Source organism: Muscardinus avellanarius (assembly GCF_963383645.1).
Source record: "Muscardinus avellanarius genome assembly, chromosome: 7".
NCBI lineage: Eukaryota > Metazoa > Chordata > Mammalia > Rodentia > Gliridae > Muscardinus > Muscardinus avellanarius.
Window position 1 is genome coordinate 31,751,485 of NC_137793.1, and position 21,014 is coordinate 31,772,498.

General features: G+C 48.0%; 1 protein-coding gene across 1 annotated transcript in view; it reads left to right on the forward strand.

The window, feature by feature from the left end:
• Positions 1 to 21,014, forward strand: part of ABLIM3 (actin binding LIM protein family member 3) — a gene marked incomplete at its 5' end in the record, with an annotated part of 115,930 nt that overhangs the window by 84,531 nt on the left and 10,385 nt on the right. The window contains 10 exons of the mRNA XM_080698677.1: positions 2,624 to 2,682; positions 5,147 to 5,218; positions 9,694 to 9,849; positions 11,350 to 11,379; positions 11,808 to 11,937; positions 12,645 to 12,743; positions 14,057 to 14,104; positions 16,566 to 16,700; positions 17,705 to 17,769; positions 19,282 to 19,429. Coding sequence (XP_080554803.1) covers positions 2,624 to 2,682; positions 5,147 to 5,218; positions 9,694 to 9,849; positions 11,350 to 11,379; positions 11,808 to 11,937; positions 12,645 to 12,743; positions 14,057 to 14,104; positions 16,566 to 16,700; positions 17,705 to 17,769; positions 19,282 to 19,429 — 942 coding nt within the window. The remainder of the gene's footprint in view (positions 1 to 2,623; positions 2,683 to 5,146; positions 5,219 to 9,693; positions 9,850 to 11,349; positions 11,380 to 11,807; positions 11,938 to 12,644; positions 12,744 to 14,056; positions 14,105 to 16,565; positions 16,701 to 17,704; positions 17,770 to 19,281; positions 19,430 to 21,014) is intronic.

Sequence of the window (21,014 nt, forward strand, 5' to 3'; positions counted from 1 at the left end):
TAGAAATCCCCTAGGTTCCATCCCCAGGACCACAAAAAAAAAAAAAAAGTAGGACCCAACCAGTCATTCATGTGTTTCTTTATTAAACATGTGGCCCAGGTGGGCCAGCTCTGGAGATAAAGTCCAGGGAAAGAAGAGAATGCCTTCCTTCTTCCTTCTGGATGTTTTCTTTCTGTTGCCCTCACATCGTTGAGCTATTGGCCAAGGGTTTAAGCTCAACAGCTGACAATTTCATAGGAGTCTTCATGGGAAAAATATCATTTTATCTTCATTATTCTAAGTTTACTCCCAACTATCAACAAATTCTTTTTTGACTCTCTTTATTTAGATGATATCCTGCCAACTCCTAAACTTCTCATTTCTTTCATAGTTAATTATATTTTCTTTCTTCCATTTGATCCTCATTTATTATATAAATATGCTTCCCAGGAAAATGGCAGAAAAATCACAAGTTCAAGGCCAGCCTCAGCAATTAATGAAAACCTGTGTCCAAATAAAAAAAATAAAAATAGATCCAGGCATGGTGGTACGCACTTGTAATCCCCGCATTCGGGACGTGGTTCACGGACCGCCACAGCTACTTAGTGAGGCCTTTCACAACTCAGTGAGACCCTGTTTCAAAAATAAAAAGACTAAAAAATAGGGCTTGGGGTGTAGCTCAGAGGTAGAATGCCCCTGGGTTCCATTCCTGGTACCACAAAAAAATAAATAAGTAAAAGTAAAATAAAAAGGGCCAGGGATGTAACTCAGTGGTAGAGCTCTCCTGAGTTTGAGCCACAGAACCACTACGACCCAATAACAGAAGCATCTTTCAAATACACAGTGCTGAAGTTCAGATCATGTCGATGTCATGGAGTCAAAAAGCAAGAGAGACCATCTAGCCCGGGCATCCAGTTTGCACGTCATTTCCACCCACTAGGACTTCTGCCCCTTCACCTGGCCTATGTGTCTTTCACCTAATCTCATGACTTTTCCAGACCTCTTGTCCACCTCGTCCATTTCCTACAGTGACCTGTAACATGTGTTTCCTGCAAGATCCACAGTTGTAAACAACTCCTGGTAGATCCAGGAGCAATTCAGAGAGGAACTGGAAATGCTCTCTCTAATAATTCCCAAAAGCAAAGATCTCAGCCAACAGCTCCAAAGCTGGCACACCCTGTGATTGCTGACTCAAGCCACTGACCCAGAGTCCCTCTACTGGGCTCTGAGAGCCATTGCATTTTACTAAAGAAGTAATGCAATGCTTCCTTTTGAATCATGAACACCCAAGAATGTCAGCAGACAGGAATTGGAGGTTCCTGTTAAAAAAAAAAAAAAAAGACAAAACTGACCCTAGAATTAGAATCCTGAAGATGAAAATAATCTCCAAGATCATCTAAATCCTACATCACTTTTTTCAGGTGAAGAAACTGAGATGCAGAGAGAAAGAATATGCTAGTGGCTGAGCAGAGACAAGAACCCAGGGCTCCCAACTTGGGAACAATCCTCTCTCCTCTCTTTTGGGTCTGACTACTTGAATTTACACCCCCACCCCCATCCCATAGTCAGTATTCCAGTCCTAGGGGCTCCAGGCAGCAAGCCATGATGGAAAATATACCCTAGAAACAAAGTCAGACAAACAAATGCCATCTGGGTGCACAGGCATCTCGCCATTTGCTGGTCCCTTTCCTTTTAGAGCTGGTTATAAGAGGAATGGCTCCAGAGGGATAATATGTTCCTATTTTTCCTTCTAATCCAGGACACCTGTCCCTTCTTTGGGGAATGTGTAATATTCAGGGCTTCTCCTCATCATGTGACCAGCCACCTGTTGCTCATGCCTTTCCAAATTGGCCTCTTGGGTTTGGGGCCAGCCAACTGGACCAGCACCCATGATAAAATGAGGGTATTAGCAACACAAATATACTAAATTTGAAGAGTCTGGGGTCTCTGAGGAATTAGCAGGTCAAGGCAATGCTCTTGAGCAGAATATACACCATTGACACCTCCTCCCCTTAAATGTGATAGCTCTGATAGTCTTTAAAGAGAAAGGAAGGCTGGAGGTCGCCACAGTCTGTTATTTTCTTTCACCCCCTCCCTGCCATTTATTCATTCAACAAATACCGGCCACCTGCTGTGTGTTCCTCACTGCCAATGTCCTGTCATTTATTCGCCCCACAAACATGTATGGGCCTCTGCTAAGAACAAGGCTGTGTACTGGAGGCTGTGGGGGATATAGTAATGAGTAAAGCTCAGCTCCTGCCCAGAAGGAACTCTTAATTTAGTTGAGCCATACATCACTGTGATTAAAGCTCTATGTGTGAAGAGAGATACAGAGCGCTATGGAACACAGAGGAGAGAAGACTCGCTCCCAGCTGGCAGGTAAGGAAGTTTGCAAGATGTCATGTAAGACCTGAACCTAGAGGAATGGGTAGAATTTGGACACACAGAAAAGGGGTCCGGGCAGTCGAGTTGGTGTTCAGCGGAGAGGTGCCAGCAGGGAGCTGAGAAAGCCCAGGGCATCCTGCCAGAAGATGTGTAGGGCAAAGATGTGGCCAGAGGAGTGCATTGAGGTGGGGGAGGGGAGAGATTCCAAATATGGTAACTTTGAAAGGTCTGAGCCTCTGTTGCTTTCCTGGTCTCTCAGGTTCTGAGGTTTGGCATCCCATCTGCAAACAGGCAGCCCGGGCAGAGAAGAAGTTAAAGGTAAGCATACTATGAGGATACCAGTCCGGCATGGAGACACTGTGCCACAGGTTTGGGGAGCTAAGCACGAGGTCAGATGAACAGAGTCAGCATTTCTTAGTGTACCCAGTCCTTAATGGGAACATCTGCCTCATGGGGTTATGAGGGGATTAAGATATTGGGTGTGAGAGCACTTTGAACATGGTATAGTACTGTATTCGTGGGAGTTTTTAAATGTTTCTGAGGCAAGCAAGGCTCTAACTTTAACAATCTTGATCAAGATGGTAGCCTCTCTGAGATGCTCAGGCCAGCCTAAGATTATTTATTAATAATTATAGTTGCTATTGTCATAGTCATTGATGGTTTACAAAGCATCTTCACAGTCACTGTCTGATTTGATGACTTTAACCTCACAAGGCAGAGAGGACAAGAAATTTTATCTCCACCTTGCCTGGGAGAAAACCAAGTATAAACAGAGTGGTGAGTTGCCCGCTGTACACAGCCAGGCAGAAGTACAGCCAGCATCCCCAGGCACACAACAAACCAATCAAGGCCCTGGTCCTTCTGAATCACTGTGCCCAAAATATGCCAGAAAGCCTGTGAATCTGGATTCCTGATGCCATGGGGAGGGCATGGAGCCACACTGGCTGGGGAGAGGGGCCCAGCTCCTGGCTTCTAGGTGCCACAGAGGACACACCTGGAGTCTGGGTTGGGGGCAGAGTGGCACTTGATCTCCAGCATACCTTTACCCCCTGGCTATCATCTTGGCCCCTTGTGACTTTATTATGTTACCCACTAGAATCTCCTTAACTAAAAGCACACATGCATAATTTCTGATCAGCTAATTAAACATGTCTCCTCTGCCATTTTATACACTTAGTTTTGTGAAAGAGCTGATCTACTGATGTCTACTGTCTTTTGAGCTATGCATGATCCCCTCCCCCTCATTTCTTCTAAGGTCTCTCTCATTTAAGGTATCACAAAACCTAATTTTTGTTTTTTCCCCTCAGTCTTCTCTTTAAGAGCATTTTCCAAATTTGAGTCCGTCTTTCAAACCCTGAAACTTTTTTCTTTATCTGTATACCACTTCTTCATATCATTAAAAACTTAATATTTTGCTCTAAATTAACTCACTACATTTTACTTATCTAAAATTATTTTCAAACAAAACTTTACATTCCCGAACAGAAACTAATAATATTAATAAGTAGTACTGGCTATAAATAGAAGGTAGCCATAAAATAAATTCAATAAGTGAGCTAGTTCTCAAGAATAAATGTTTAAAATTCTAGCTCATGTTGCCTATGCTCTCTTAGGTGGAAAAAAATTGGAGGACTATCGATTACGGAAACCATTATTGAAATGTATTAGCACCAAACTGAGAGTCCTCCTCAGTTAATCAATGGGATTGAAATCAAATGTTACCTTTCACTCTTATCACCGTATGGCTCAGCATCATCAAATGTCCCATCAACAATCATCTTCCAGAGCCAACCCTAGTTTATAATCCACAGTTTGGAAAACACCGTGATATTTCCTCACTTAGACTACTTTAGATTGTAGAATGAGAGATCTTGGAGGGAACTGAGCCAGCCTGAAACTGAGCCCCATCGTTTCACACAACAGGAATCCAAGATCTCAAAAAATCCTGTATTACACTAGTGGTCCTTGACTCCCAACTCATTGACTTTCTCGCCACTACACTCTGCCACTACAACTGACATTGTGCTGCTCTGCTGAGGGAGCTATTAGTCATCACTGTCGTTATTCAAAGACAGATTTTTTTAAGTGTTTTTCTTAAGTTGCTTTCAGTCTGCAAAGGGTACACTATAAAGAATCAGCATAATGTGCAGTTATTAATATTTAACCTACTTTTATGTTTTGAACAAATGAACAACCAAGGAACGAATACTATGTAGTTTCACTTACTTAAAGTAAATACACTTTTGACTGGGATAGTCCAACATGAAAAGTTTCATGAGTGGCTTTCTATTTAAAGTGCTGGCTAGCTGGGCGTGGTGGCGCACTCTTCTAATCCCAGCTGAGAATCTGGAGGCTGAGACTGGAGGATCATGGTTCTCGGACAGCCTCAGCTACTTAGTGAGGCCCTCTGCAACTTAAGGAGACCCTGTTTCAAAATAAAGAATAAAAAAATAGGGCAGAGGGTGTAGCTCGGAGGTCGAATGTCCCTGGGTTCCATCCCCAGACCTGCAATAAATAAATAAATAGATAAATAAATAAATAAATAAATAAAGTGCTGGCTACAAATGTATAGAAAGTAAATTTAAACTCTGTCTAGCAGCCTAAGGTCCTATACATTTTGGACCTCATTTCCTCTCAGACATTGGTTTAAAAGGCAGAAAATGAATGTGTAGACGTGGCCAGAGCTTTGACAGTATTGCTCATATGCCCTATATCAGTCTTCCCCTCCCCACCAAGCCCAGGGTGTAGCTTCTCACCAATTCTGTCTTCATTTGTCCTGCAGCATAGACGGACATCTGAAACCTCCATCTCACCCCCTGGATCCAGCATTGGGTCCCCCAACCGAGTCATCTGCGTATGTATCACTTTTCAGCCTTTCTTACTCCTTGCCTGGCAGCTAAGGAGTTTCTAAGGATGAAGGAACTGTCTGGTTTTTAGCCAACTGGTATATGGTACATGCCTGTTGTGTGCTAGGCCTGAGACTACAGGGAGGACCTGGCCTCTGCACTCAAGCACACAGCCTAATAAACCACGAACTGTGGGGATAGCTCAGAGTTCCATGGATCACAAGAAATAAGCAATGATAGCAAGAGCCTTTGTTGGGTTCAGAAACCAGTGCGATGTGCCTCTTTCCTTGTTTTTTAACTGGACAAGGGCAAGGTAAATACGGGATCAGAGTGAGTATTGGGTGTAACATTGATGTCGAGGCAACAGGGTACAATGGTGAGCAGAAAGGAGAAGGAAGCCATCTGTGTGAGGAAGCACAGCTCTGAAGGCTCTGAAACATGAAGAACATTGTTCTAACTCTATGAGAAGTACACAGATGAAGCAGACCATTTACAGGTGTCGAGCTCCCATCTCCAGAGCCGTTCAAGAACAGACAGACTCATTTCCCACAGATGTGGCAGAAGGCGCAAGAGTTGAGCTAGATGACCCTTACATACGTCATGTTCTCATTTCCTTGACAATTATGTGCTGAGTGTCTGCTCTTCGAAGCACTGTGCTCTGTGCTGGGGAAACGGTGATGTACAACACACACCTGATGTCTGTCCTCGTGACACTGGACACTAGTGCCATGAACAATCAGTTTCGGTTTTATGTGCCAGAAAGAAAAATCATGGGGTTCCATGATGATGTTCAGATGAATAGAGGGCCTGGTTGGGAGAAGGCATCCTTGAGGAAGAAACAAAAACAAGGAAGCCAGAGAAGGGGAGTGTGCAAGAGCCAGGGAGGATTGAAACCAATAGCAAAGGGCACTCGAGTGCACCGTCCCAGCCTTCCACCAGTCGAAGGAGCCAGAAAGACCTGAAATGTGGGGGAGTAGTTGAAAAGAGGAACCTGCTTTTTGGGAAAAGCTCTAGATACATCTCCAAACCCACCAGCCAGCGTGGGCCCAACCATGGATAGGCTACTACTCCAAATCTACGTCCAGTTTCTTCTTTGATCCTTCAGTAATGCCCATTAATAAGACTGTTTCCGTCCTTTTCTTCCTGTGATCAAATGAAAAATAAAATATATGTGAATTATTCACTACAGCATCATTATGGGTCAATACTATCATGTGGCTGTCATAGAAGATAAGCTACTTTTTCCCTTGTAGTGCTGGGGATGGAACCCAGGGCCTCATTCATGCTAGGAATGTGCTCTACCACTGAGCTATACTCCAACCCACGATAAGCTACTCTGATCACATTCGGTTCACATGGAAGATTCCTGTTCAGAGCAAGAGAGAAGACAGTCCCCCATGCTATGAGCAGGACCAGACCACAGCAGGCTGAGTGGGCTGAGTGCCAGGGCCTGCTCTGTGAGAAGTTATTGACACATGTGAGCCTATCTCCAAAAGAGCTACCAGGGAGCTGCTGTACAGAATGCCAGTGATCCGCAGTGTTGGCCCACACTTGTGGGGAGCCTCGCTCACACTCTGGTGGAGTAAGTTAGGCCATGATGATGTTCACCTCAAGAGTCCTGAGAAAGCCCGCTGGAGTCACCCTTATGAGCAGCAGCTCAGCTATAGATGAACAACCAGGACACCTGCACCTGCCTTCCAGCAGGGGCCTAGACACGGATCAGCCTCCCTCCTCCTCTGCTCTCACCATTCACGGTGTCTCATGTGTGCTGCTCTGTCACGTGCAAGACATGGCAGACATGTTTACAAATTAAAACTATCCTGGACATGGCTTCCAAATTTTGCCAAAAAAAAATCCATCCATCCGTATCAGGGGCATGCGACAATAGGAGGAGAGATAAAATATTGATTTAACTTTCATAGATACTTGAGGTTTGGTATTAAAACAGAATCATTAGTGGAACTGGAATAGGCAGATTCTTCCAAACTTTCTAAGTTTGCGCCATCCCCCAGTGACTTCTAGAATCATCTTCAGGTGGCTTGACTTCAACCAGCCCCACATGTTCTCTTCCTTCCTTCCTGGATAATTACGTCAGGATGCCTCCGATCAATCATCATGCCTCCAGACCTAAGGCTCATCTATAGCACTGTAAATACGACAGCTATAGGAAGTATAAATTTAGTATTTTTGAGGTTTGGCGTGATGTGCCAAGAAGACTAATTATTCTTCAAAATGAGTTTGCAAGATGCAGGACCGATCAAGGTCAGGACCTAATGTCCCAGGACAAATGGATCAATTACTTCAGCCAATGGACTCCCCTAATAAGGTTCTGTTTACCCACATACCCCCAAACTGGTGAAGATATGGGAGTCTGCCAGCTCTGGCAGAATTCAGATGGCGTGACAGATGGCATGGAAGCTTGGTGAGGAGGGTTTCGTGCAGGGTTAGGGACCCACAGGAGACAGGGAGGCATGCAAGGACTGTGACTCCAGGGCATTGTTGCCACCCTAGGCATAAGGAGACAGGGTAAAAGATGGCATCACCAGAGCCGGAGCTGTGGGAGAGTGGCTACCAGACAGTCACACCCTACCTTAGCTGGGCAGGAGGGTTGCACAGGAAATAAGTATGCCAGTCTCTCCCTCCACTTGCCCTCCAGTCTGCTGGTGCCTCCCACTGGCCAAACCTGACTGAGAACAAGAGAACCCACAAGGCAGCCCAGGAGGCTCAGGGCTCACATCTGGGCAAGGCGGGGTGGACAGTAGGTCAAGGGGCAATGGAGAATAAGCAGCATGCTGTCCACGCAGCAGTGAGATGGGCCAGGGATAGGATACTGAAAGGGCTTTGGGAAGTTTTTTAAATAGCAAAGCTTCTATGGTACTTTTGAGAACTGCTCTCTAAAGTAATCATGACCCTGAGACTTGACTTGGCCCCTCTGCATGGGTAGAACATTACAAAGATATTGTAGTGTCCTCAGATTCTCTATCTAGTGGCCACTGTCTTGACTCTTCTCGCACCAGCACCTTCCAAACAGTAGTCATTACAGTAGAGAAGCTCCTGGCTGACCAGAGAAGGGACCAGGTCACAGAGGGGGCAGCTGGAAAGGACAAGGCTTCAGGAGCCATGAGGAGTGGGCTGTCACGTGCAAGGGGAAGGTGGTTTCTAATCCATGTGGCCCTATAGAGTACAGAACTTGGGAAGTCAAGGGGAAGTCAGAGATTTATTTCAGCTCACTGTACGGAGCCACTTTCCAAGTACATCCCTCAGCCATAACACACACAGTGAGTGTTACATTCACAACAGTGAACTCCCTGTCCTGGGAAGTGAGAAGAGGCCACTGTGGAGGGCAGGCTATTAGGTGAGACAATCTGGGTTCAAATTCTGGGTTTTTCCAGGAGTGGTGGTGCACACTTGTAATCCCAGCATTCAGGAGGCTGAGACCAGAGGATCATGGCTCGTAGACAGCCTCAGCTACTTAGTGAGGCCTTCCGCAACTCAGTGAGACCCTGTCTCAAAATAAAGAATTAAAAATAAGGCTAGGGGTATAGCTCAGAGGTCGAATGTCCCTGGGTTCTATCGCTAGTACCTGGGGAAAAAGAAAAAGAAAAAAAAAAATCTGGGTTTTGTCACAGTTGTATGAACGTGACTAAGTTAACTGATTTCTCTATGTCTCTTTTCTTATTCAAAATGAGGATAAGAGCCAGGCGTGATGGCACACGCTTGTAATCCCCGCGCTTGGGAGGCGGAGACAGGAGGATGACACTGGTTCAGAGCCCGCCTCGCTGGCTTAAGAGACTGTTTCCACATAAAAATGTTAAAAAAAAAATAGGTGTGGGAGTGTATACCGGAGGTAGAAGGGCTTCCAGGAACCCCAGTACCACCAAAAAAAAAAAAAAAAAAAAAATGAGGATAAGATAAGCTTTAATACAGAGATGACATGCATAGATTGAGTTAATCCATACAAGGAGCTTGTGACAGAGTCTGGCTCATAAGTGCTTGCTGAATGTTAGAGTTTTACAATTGTAGCTTTTTCTTTCCCATCTTCTTCCTGAAAGCTGGGAATGAGGATATCCTCACTGCTTAGGGCTAGAAGTCACTTAGCATGCAGGCAATGTAGTTTAGACTGGATTCAAAGCCACTAGCTAAATGGTGCAGTTTATGGAACCTTTTGAGCCTCCGTTTCCTCATCTAGAAAATGGGAATAATATTGACACCATACAGAGAGATATATTATGAAATTTAGAGGAGATAATTCCTGTAAAGCATGCTATTCCACAAGCAATATGTGCTCGGTAAAGGTTAAGCCTGTTGGAATGGATGACTGTTCTTAATCTAGTGCTCCACGACTCTTTGATTAGAACCTAACATTTTGCTTTTGGTGAAAACTAAAGATACTGGTTCCTCCTGTACCTCGTTTTTGTTTCCTCTCTCCTTTTTTCCCCTCTTATCTTCCTGCATCTTTCCTATTCCTTTTCCTCTTCCCCAGGCTAAAGTGGATAACGAGATCCTTAATTACAAAGACCTGGCAGCTCTCCCCAAGGTTAAGTCCATCTATGAGGTACAACGCCCCGACCTCATTTCCTACGAGCCTCATTCCAGATACACGTCTGACGAGATGCTGGAGAGATGTGGCTATGGAGAGGTATTGCGTGTTGCCCTTCTCTCTAGGACTATTGGAGGAGCCCAGGTTCTACTGGGGTCCCAGCCCACTTCATCACAGATGCATTGGCCCCCACACTTTTCTAAACTGGAAGAGATTTTATTCAAAAATATGGCTTTCTGGCTTTTACTGAAATATCAGATATTAAATGTTACTTCCACCATCTGGTAATAGATAGCAATGCCCCCTGTAGACAGGACTGGGAGTCCCCATTTCCACAGTCCCTACCACTTCCTAAGCCCAACATGGCAGCAGAGAGCCTACAACCACTTGCCACCTGAGCTGTGGTTTTTCTTATAATGGAGTAGTTTTGCTTAGACCCAGCCCATGGCTCTCATCCCTTGCCAGGCTCAGTGGCCACTGAAGTTCATAATCCCTGCTTAGGCATGTTCTCTTGGCTTTGCACATGACCTTAAGCCCCTGTGCTCAGAACAAGAGACACATTTGTAAAGAGTTTATATCAGATGGCTTTAGAAATCATCACTTGGTTGCTAAACAAGAGGAAATGTTCTTTGGAGAAGGCAGAGTGGCCATTACATGGGAGATCCTAACTGTCTATCTCCCAAGAGATTTCTAACCCATCCCAGGCCTCTGAGCTGTAATAGTTTGGAGCAGAAGGAGCCCTGGCCTGGTAGATAGGGTCACAATGTTCTGTCCCAGCTCCACCACTAACTGGCCTGTATCCTCAGGCACTCTCCCTCCTCTCTAAAGGGATGTGAGTTCTATTTGGTTGGGGAGCCCAAAGCGAGGTTCTCTAGGTTGTCGCCTCTGAAATGAATCAAGAAAACAGGGTCAAGTATTTGTAAAAACTCATTCTCCTAAAGTGAGAGGTAGCCAACCAGGGTCCACAGGCCACCACCAGCCACCAGATGTTTTGATTCAGTCACTGAGTGTCTTTCAAGAATGTAAATGAGTTGTCAACATATAAATGGCAGGAGATTTCCCATACGGATCTGCATTTCTGACTTGTCTGGGAAATTAAGAAGCTGGTTAATGTCAGGCAGGCATCCAGCCTGGCCCTGGCCTGCTCCCCCACTGACAACCGCATCCTGCCCCTTCTCAGCCTGGCTCTTGGATTCCCTTTCCTAAGCATTGTCTTCATGAACCACGGAGGGGTCATGAGCCAGAAGACAGACAGGGGAGGGTGGTGAAGATAGCTCTGAGCTAGAGGTGGAGAAGCCCAGGTCCAAGTCAGCACCCACCTCTTGATCGCCAAAAGGTCTTGTACCCCTGAGGCCCCATTCCCTCCCTGGGCCTTGGTTTTCCCATGTGTAAACGGGGGCGTGACTGCAAGGTTTCCTACCTCTTAGCAGCAGTTCTGACATTCTGGAATTCCAGGCAAGGTGTTGCCTGGAGCAGGATGCCAAGGGGCAGCTGTAGACCATCTTTGCCAAGCCTTTAACCACCCTCTGTCCCTTCCTCTTACCTTCCTTTCTCTCCCTTTGCTCCTCCATGGCTGCCTTCAACCTCTTCACTGCTAAGTCGCTGGGAACATTATCTCCCTACTCCCAGGTAATTAAGCTGAGGTTGGGGAGTCCTTTTATGTCATTGTTTCTCTTTGTACTGACCAAGAAGGCCCCTGGCTTTGCTCTTCTCCAACACCCCAAGAGGCTTGATCTCTCACCCAATGTGTTTCCCAACCAGGGCAGGGGCAGAAAGATGGGAGTGGCTGGGAGAGAACTCTGGCCCTTCTACCAGAGATGGTCTCCCCTATGTCTCTGTGATCCCTGGATTGCAGGGACTGACCCCTAGGCCCCACCCAAGGACTTCAAGTGATGCATGACTCTCTGCTGCCCTCCTTAGGCTGGGTGTGTAACTCGGAAAAGGGGTCTCTGTGTTCATGCCTGAGGTCCTGGAATCCCAGATTCCATGCCATGCCCCCACCTACCTGCTGGACCCGTGGACCTCAGGCCTTGCTCACAAACCCATCTCCTCCCCAGGACATCTATGAGAACCTGGACCTCCGGCAGAGACGGGCCTCCAGCCCGGGGTACATCGACTCCCCCACCTACAGCCGGCAGGGCATGTCTCCCACCTTCTCCCGCTCGCCTCACCACTACTACCGCTCAGGTAAGGAAGCCCCGGGGGAGAGAGGAGCCGGGCACCGCAGTGAGGCAGACAGGCCTCCCTGAGGTTGCCGAGATAGCAGGGCCCTCTAGAGGACTCTGGCTGCCCAAGTGACTGGCTGAGTTGTCCCTAGCAGGGAGAACAGAGGCGCATGTGTCACAGAGAAGGAGCGGGTGGCAGGGGTGGCAGGCAGCAAGGTGGCCCTGGCTGGACGAAGGCTCCTCCACCCTCATCCTCTAGCCTGCCCATCCGCAGGGTCGAGCCAGGCTAGAAACAGGTCTATGGCCTGGCCTTCATCTGAGGCCCAGCACCACCGGGCCAGTCAAGGCCTCCACAGTCACCCTAGGGTCAGGGGTGAAGCAGATGGATGGATGGGGAAATGGGCCATTGAGGGAGGAGCTGGGGCATGGAGGGGTGGAAAACTGAGCAGCCTCCCTGGGGTGGAAAAGCCACCTCCCTGGAGCTCCATAGAACTGACTTTTCATCACCCACAAAACCTGGCTTGGAGCTCAAGCAAAGAAGCAGGCCACGCTTGCCTCTGCAGACACGATGCATGAGAGCACACGCTTCCACTCAGGAGCTGAGCACGCCGGCTCGCCCAGCCCTCCCATCCCTGCTGCACCCCCTCGCCGCCTCCCCAACCACCACCACGTTAACGTGTTTTCTCTGTGCCTCTGTTCTCTCTGGGGACCGCTGCCTGCGCGCTCCAGGGCCTGAGAGTGGCCGGAGCTCTCCATACCATAGCCAGTTAGATGTGAGGTCCTCCACTCCGACCTCTTACCAGGCTCCCAAGCACTTTCACATCCCAGGTAGGCGCTGCCAGCCTGGCATTCCTGGCATGGGTGCATGTTCCATGGGGTCACGAGGCACCTGAGCCATCCCCTTGGTGCTGTACAGGAACCAAGGAGAAGCCGGTCCCAGGGAGCCCTCCCTACCCACTCACTACCATCCAGCCCTGACACATGACAGGCTTTAGTCCACCCTCCTGACAGGACCAACCTTGATCAGGACACAGAGTATACTGCGCAGGGAAGAAGAGCCACAGGGACTAGAGCGTTCACAGCTGTGCATAGCAGTAAAGACTGCTCACATCCAAGCTCCTGGGGTTGAATCCCAACCCTGATGCTGATGCTTCTGAGCTGGTGACCTGGGCCAGTGACCTGCTTCCCCACACCCCTGCCGCTCTGCCTGGACGGCTACGCAATGCTCCAGCCCCTGAGCTTGCAACTATGCTTACCCCGTCCAGACCCTGCTTCCCCGGAATGTATGTACTAATATGGGGACAGAGATGATAAATGAATAAGCAAATAAGTAAAAGGCTAGGTTCAAGTGATAATTGATGCTATAAACATAAAAGCAGGGCATCATGGGAGCATGGCTGGGGAGCGCAAGGCTGATGAGGAGGGGTGGTCAGGAAGGGCTTCCTGAGGGAGGTGACATCAACGCTGAAAGGTGAGAAGGAACCAGCTCTTTGAAGATTCCAGGGAAAAACATCCCAGGCAAAGGAAAGAGCAAGGATAAAGTCTGTGTGACAGGAAGGGGTGAGAGGAGATGACAGGAAGACTAGATGACCTTGCGGGTGTGGTGTTGCAGGGTGAGATCCCACCCTGAGTTATAGCCAAGCCAGGTCCAGACCTGTCTCTCAACTCCCGAGCCCAGTTTTCACTCCCCACTCCCCTCCCTGCAAGAGCTCATCTTGCTGTTTCCTTTACACCTTTCCCAACTGCCCCCAGGGGTCCCATCCCATCTGGTTCTGAGGGAGGGAATGGCGGATAATGCTGAAACTTGGCTGGAGCATCCTGGGGAAAGAGGTGTGCCCGCTGGGAGGAGCCTTGGGCACCAGCTGAGCATGCGCCCCTGCCCTGCATGCTCACCATTCAGCCACAGCCCTCCTCCGCATGGTTCTACTCATCCATTCCCCTGCTCCTGCCTTACTTGGTACCTGTTGGGTGAGGTTGGAAGTTCAACTGTGGAAGAGGAAGTCTACCAGGGGAAGGATGGTGGCCCCTTGGACAAAGTTGCTGACCGTCTCTCCTCTGAGATCCACTGACCAAGTGCTGTCTCCTCTCCTGTCTCTTTTTCTCTCTCCTCCTCCGCTCTCCCTCCCTCATCTGTCTGGCAGCTGGAGAAAGTAACATCTACCGGAAACCCCCGATCTACAAGCGGCATGGTATGGTCAGAGGCAGGCAGGGCTTGGCCAGGCCCGAGGGGGGAGCTGGACAAGAGCATCACGACACCAGGACACGCTTGGTCCTTCTCATCCGCTGACTCCCAGTCACTCAGGGTGACATTGGGAGGAGTTCGGTGTCATTTCAAAATAGGAAGGAAGGCTGCACATCCTCTAGACCCTTCCCACCACTTCCCCAGCCCTTTTACCTATTGTCTGGTGTTTTGAATTCCATGATCAGAATAATTCTTGTAATATGCACATACTCCTGGGAGAGCTACACTCTGGGACACTGATAATCGAAAATGTTTATTGGAATTATGTGAAATGCATACAGAATCCTAGACCCCACCCTTGACTTACTGAATTGGAAATTTGTATTTATAACAGTTTCTCCAGGTGACTCCAATGCAGAGCTCAACCTAGGGACCACTGCTCTAAGCTGTACTAGGCACGGTCTCCTTCGAGCGATGGAGACTTCCAGAGCAGGTATTGATGAGAAAGAGCTGGGAGTACCTTCCTTCCTTCCTTCATTCCTTTAGTGTTCCTTCAGGGATATTCTATGGATCATTTGCACCTTAGAGGCTTATTAAAAGAGCAGATTTCCTGGCCCCTTTTTTGTCCGCAGACTCCCAGAAATACTGAGTATGGCCCAAAAATCTGCACTACATTGGCTTTGTCCATGATTCCTACCTGCACTCGGTATGAGAACCACCAAGTCATAATTTGCTGAGACCTCCTATTCATTTTTGCAAAACCCTGTATTAAGCCTCAGTTGAATAGGCACGCCTCTCCCTTTGAGGTTGCAGAGGAGCAGCTGCCACCTAAGTAACCCCGCTTGCATATGTGTCTAGTTGTGGGTGCACAGACTCGGACAAGCTTGAAGTATTCAAAGCGGTCTTGTTCATGGAACTGAACTAAAGAGCTGGTGGAGGGGGCAGGGCAAGTATAAATAGTGGCTCTGAGTGCTAAGCACCCTCAGTTTAGTCAAACATCCTCAGTTTCAGAGGTAGGTGACATTGGGGGGGGCTCACACTGAGTCTGTGCACATGTGTTTGGGTACACGTGGCTGTGGAGCATACATTGTGTGCCCCTACGTGGCCATAGAAGTCACCAACCTGGACAAAATGGTTTGGCTTTATGTCTAGAACCCAGGTAGGCTCTGAGGGGTAACACCAGACTAGGGCAGGAAAGGTGACTGCGGATGAAATTGCAAAATTCAGGTGCCAGGAGGGCCTGTGGAGGACACAAGTCAGAGGGAATTTGCAAGTTTGGGAAGCAAGTTCTGCTGGGGAGGGTGCACAGCCGGAGCTGGGTGGATACAGTCCACCCCGGGACCTCCACTGCTCTTGCTCCACGAAGCATATGGGAGTCTGGGAGTCTTGTTCCTAAAGCATCCCTGTATCTCTCCCTGAGAAGTGATTGCATGGCCACGCTGGTTTCCCCAGCCCCAGCCCCTGAGCTGTCCACCCACCGCCAGTCTTTGGGCCACTCTGAGGTCACTGCCCTGTATTTTTGCCTATGGTGGCTTCTTTGGTCATCTCTCTCGCGGGCTTACATCTAAGGAAGTTTGAATCCAGGTGGCACCTGAGCCATCACACCAATTCCAACACTGACAGATGAGGAAACTGAGGCAGAGATAACAGGATTTGCCCAGTGTTGCGCCTGAGTTAGGTGGCAGACTGGATCCATGATCCAGCTTTACTGACTCACTGTCCGGTGCTCCTTCATCTCGGCCGTGTAGCCTCCCCAAACAGGATGTGAGAAGGCTGACCTGCCTCTGCGTGCATCCTGACCCTGCCTGCTGACTCCCTCCTCTGTGTGCTTCAAATCCGTAACAAAGCAGGAAAGAAAGGGCTGGGCCCCCTAAGCCTTAAAGTCGTACTTGGAGGATAAAGCTTTAGTGCTCACTAAGGAGCAGACCTGGGCATCTGGAAGGCATTGGAGGAGTCCTCAGCTGGGCTCTTGGTCAAGTTCTGGTTCAAACTTGCTGTGTGGATTTTTTTTCTTTTTTTTTTTCTTTTGTTTAGTTTTGTTTTGATACTGGTGATTGAACCCAGGGGTATTCTACCTCAGAGCTAAACTCTCGGCCCTTTTTTGTTTTTTATTTTGAGATAGGATCTCACTAAGTTGCTGAGGCTGTCCTCCAACCTACCATCCTCCTGTCTCAGCCTCCCAAGTACTGGGATTAAAGAAATGAACCACTATACCTGGCTTGCTATGTGGTCTTGAGCAAGCCCTTCCCCTCGCTAGTCTTCAGATTCCCAAATATATACTGAGAGGTTGACCCAGGGATTTTCTACCTCCAATGCCCCATGTCCCAGAGTCTCCTCCCAGAGACCTCTAACCTCAAAGTGGCCTCGCCCCCCCCCCCCGCTGGAGCTGGGCAGAGCCAGGGAGGGGGTGCACATCCTCAGCAAGGGCGCTCTGCCTTCCTGAAGTGTTCCCCTTGGGTCCTTTGCAGGTGATTTGTCTACAGCAACCAAGAGCAAAACAAGCGAAGACATCAGCCAGGCCTCCAAGTACAGTCCAGCCTACTCACCAGACCCCTACTACGCGGCTGAGTCCGAGTACTGGACCTACCATGGGTCCCCCAAAGGTAGCGTCCCTGGGAGTGGAGCCAGTGCCAGGACTCAGGAGGTCAGGGCAGACCGCCACCCACCCCCTCAATGACTAAGAATGCTTAGCAGGGATAGGACTGAGGATTTTTATTCATTCAATGGCAGTTGCTGAGGGTCAGCCATGGGCCCCGGGGATACACTGGGAAGCAAATAGAGGTCCCTGCCCTCGTGAAGGAGACACAGATCCCAGTGGAGAGAAGGAGGAAAGATATAAGAGGCAGGAGAGCAGATGGCAGGGCTGTGGTGTCCAGCCCGAAGATGACAAAGGCTTCCTCAGGAGGGGCAAGTCGGCCAAAGTGTAGACGCATCCGCCAAACCCCAAGGGGGTGGTTCCAGCAGAGAAAGGAAGGCGACCATCCCTCAACCTCCATCTCAGGAGCACATGGGGGAGGGGGATGTCCCACAGGCCTGTGAGTCAAGGTAAGGACTTGGGTCATTATCCTAAACAGTGAGAAGCTACTCAAAGTAGTGGCATGATCACAGTTGTGCTTTCTAGAGGCCACTTTGGCTTTATAGTCTCAAGGATGGAAAAAGAAGAGCTCTGGGAAGGTAAGAGGTGCTTGTGGACACCCTGGTCCTCGGGGGGCCTCCCCTACCCAGTCAGACAGTGCAAGCGCTTCCTGTCAAGTGTGGCAAGGAGTTTTCTTCCAGCTCCACTTTGGTTCAACACTCAGCTTTATAATTTGACTGTTCATTCTGACAAAGCCTCGGAGAGGCTCAGAGGTGAGTCTCTCGTCGCCATTTAGAATTCTCCACTTAGAAAAGGAGGTAAGACTCAGGAACAACTCTCTCCCACGGTGGACAGGAATCAGCACCCACTGGAAGTTAAGTTTCTGAGACTACTAAGTCAGAAAGACCACTCCCAGAAGGTACCTTAGATGGATCTGTTAGTTCAAGGAAGTGAAGGAGCGGCCAGTGGCTTAGGCCAGGGCAGGCTGAGGAGGGCCACAGGCTGAAGCTGATCCCGTCTGTCCTTTGGCAGTGCCCCGAGCCAGAAGGTTCTCATCCGGAGGGGAAGAGGATGATTTTGACCGCAGCATGCACAAGGTGTGTAGCTACATCACTGAATAAGATGCTTAGAGGGCTTATTAATGAGGTGTTGTTGTTGTTTTGCAAGTGATAAAAACCAAACTCAAACTCACAAAAGAAAAAAAATGCATAACTTTGCATAGCTGAGTAGTCACATGGAGGTATCAGCTTCAGGGATGGCTAGATCTGGCCACTTAAAACATGCCACAGGGAAGTTGTCTCTTGGAGCTTTCTTAGGCATTGGTTTCAGAGACAGGTTCTTTTCATGTAGTAGTAAATGGGTGGGAATGACCCCTATAGATTGTTGGTGAGAACAGAAGATGGTCCAGCCACTGTGAAGAGAGTTTAGTGAAATTACTATAGGGCCCAGCATTCCCACTTCTGGGTATATTCCCCAAAGAATTGAAAACAAGGACTCAAACAAATACATGTATATACAGGTCCAGAGAAAAACTATTTACAATAAACAAAAAGTAGAAGCAACTGAGATGCCTACCAACTCACAAATGGGTAAACAAAATATAGTATATCCATACAATGGAATATTACTCAGCCATATAAAGGAATGAAGTGCTGATACATACCACAGTGCAGAGGATCCTTGAACATGGTACCTAGTGAAAGAAATCAGAAACAAATGTCAACATAGTGTATTTTTTCAGTTATTTAAAATATCTGAAATAGGCAAATCCATAGATATATAATATAGGTTGATAGTTACCATGGGCTGGAAGGAGAGGAAGATGAAGAATGATTGCTTAATAGGCACAGAGTGTCCTTTGGGGATAATAGAGGTGGTATTTGTACTATGATGTAAATTTTAAAAAGCCACTGAATTGTTTACAATCAGCTGCCATACCTGCAGGTTCCACATCCATGGATTCAACCAACTACAGATAAAAAGTTTTTAAAAACATTGTGTCTGCATTGACCATATACAGACCCTTTTCCTTATCATTATTCCTTAAACAATACTATAACAACTCTTATTTTACATTTCCATTGTATTAGTATTGAAGTGATCTAGAGAGGATTTAAAGTATACCAGAGGATGTGTGTGGGCTTTATGCAAGTACCACACCATTTTATCTGAAAGACTTAAGTGTCTGAGGATTTGGATATATGAAGGATGGGGCAGCCCTGGAATCAATCCCCTGTGGATACGGAGGGATAACTGTGCTTCAGAATGATTTGTTTTAAGTTATATGATTTTCACCACAATTTTTTTTTTAAAAAAATGATGGCTGCCTGTTCATCATTGAACCAGTTGCTATGACTGGGGTGATGTGGTCCTGTCACAGCCCAGACCTGAGTCTTTGTGCCAGCCTCCAGAGTCCCAACCAGACCTCAGGACTTCTTGGGAAAGAGATGAAGTCCCAAAAGAAAATGGGTGAGGGGGACTCCAGGGAGGAAGGGGTTCTGAGGAAGTAAGAAGCACAGAAGTTCCCTCTGGAGGCTCCAGTGGCTCAGCTTTCCCAGGGTCTTATGTTCCTTCTACCACCATCTTGCTTATTCTCTTCCCCACCTCAGCTCCAGAGTGGAATTGGCCGGCTGATTCTGAAGGAGGAGATGAAGGCCCGGTCGAGCTCCTACGCGGATCCCTGGACCCCTCCCCGGAGCTCTGCCAGCAGCCGGGAGGCCCTGCACACGGCTGGCTATGAGATGTCCCTCAATGGCTGTAAGCACTGGCCTGGAAGCAGCATCTGTTGCTGTTCACCTTGATCCAGGCACTCTGTGAGGCATGAGAATCCTCCTTTTCCTCCCAATAGTCCTGTGCAGTAGGGGCTCCCACATACTAGAGCTGGGGACCTACAGCACAGAAGGCACAGTAACTTAACCATGAGTTAAAAAGTGATGGAGCTCTACCAGCTCTCCTTGCTGGAAGTTTTGTGAGAACAGGGCCAGCCCCAAACTCAGTCCCTTGGGCTGTCAAAGGAATAGAAAGAGGCTGCTATGAAGCTTTCCCCACACACTCCTGCTTCCCTTCATCTTGGGCACCCCTCTGGACCCCACCCCTGGGTCTGGAACACAGCTTTGGCAAGGAATTGGCTGGGGCACCAAATGAGGCCCTGCCCTGCCATGAGCAGCCATCCCACTTCTTGGGGCCATCTGAAACTGAGATTTTTTTTTTCTATCAGGTTCAGTGTAAAGAAAAACATTTTAATACCATAGTCTTAATGGCTCAAGGATGAAAGGATCTGTTTTCTGAGGTGCTAAGCCAACCATCACTTAGAAATGCACAGAGGCAGTGTGCAAGCAGTTCACTGTGAGAGCCTCTCATGGCAACCTCCCCTCTGTTCCTGGGTGCACACACGTGCCCTGTCTGTCTCTTTTTTTTTTTCTTACCCTGTGGGATTCAGCCCTGCCAGGAAATCCTATCTCAGATCGATACTTGATGGACAATAAAAGGTATCATTTATCCTATCCCTGTGCACCAGGCTTTTGTAGGTACATTATCAAGCCTGGTCCTCACGAATCCCTGCAAAATTGAGATTATTAATCACTCACTTTATAAATTAAATGAGAGAACTGAGACTCAGCTACTTGCCCAAGGTCAGAAAGCAAGTAAGTGACTAGACCAGAGGCAGACCCGAGCTGGAGTGACCCTAAGACCGTGGGCTTTTCTCTCTTTACCTTGCTGCACGTGATTGGAGGGTTGTTTGTTTGTTTTCTATTGTTGTTTTATTTGGGCTGGTGTGTGTGTGTGTGTGAACACAGCAGTGATCTACTTCTGAGCTATACCCCCTGCCCATTTTATTTTTTGTTTTCAAACAGGGTCTCCCTAGGTTGCTGAGAGTCTCACTAAATTTCTGAGGCTAATCTTGCCCCTACAGTCCTTCTATCTCAGCCTCCCAAGTACTGAGATTACAGGTGTGTTCCACCACGCCTGGCTTTGACTTATCTTTGCACTTGAAGATGGTGGTGGTGGTGGTGGTGGTGAAGCCAGTTCTGTGGTGTATTCATCTGCGCCAGGCACTGTGCTGAGTACCTTACTGTATTATACCACGTATCCTTCACAGTCACCCTATAGAAGAAACATTAGTATTCCCATTTTACAGGTGAGAAAACCAAAGCCTGATTAAATCACTCATCTGAACTTAGGTGTCCGCTAATGGCTTTGGCCATGTGAATTGATTAGCCTGTTTCCCTGTCTGACCACTGAGGGGCACTGTTTTTCACCCCTGGTTCCAGGCTCTGTGTGGTGCTCTAAGGCTGTTCAAAATCCTCCTCTGTCAGCTGGGGATGCGGCTCAGCCATAGAGC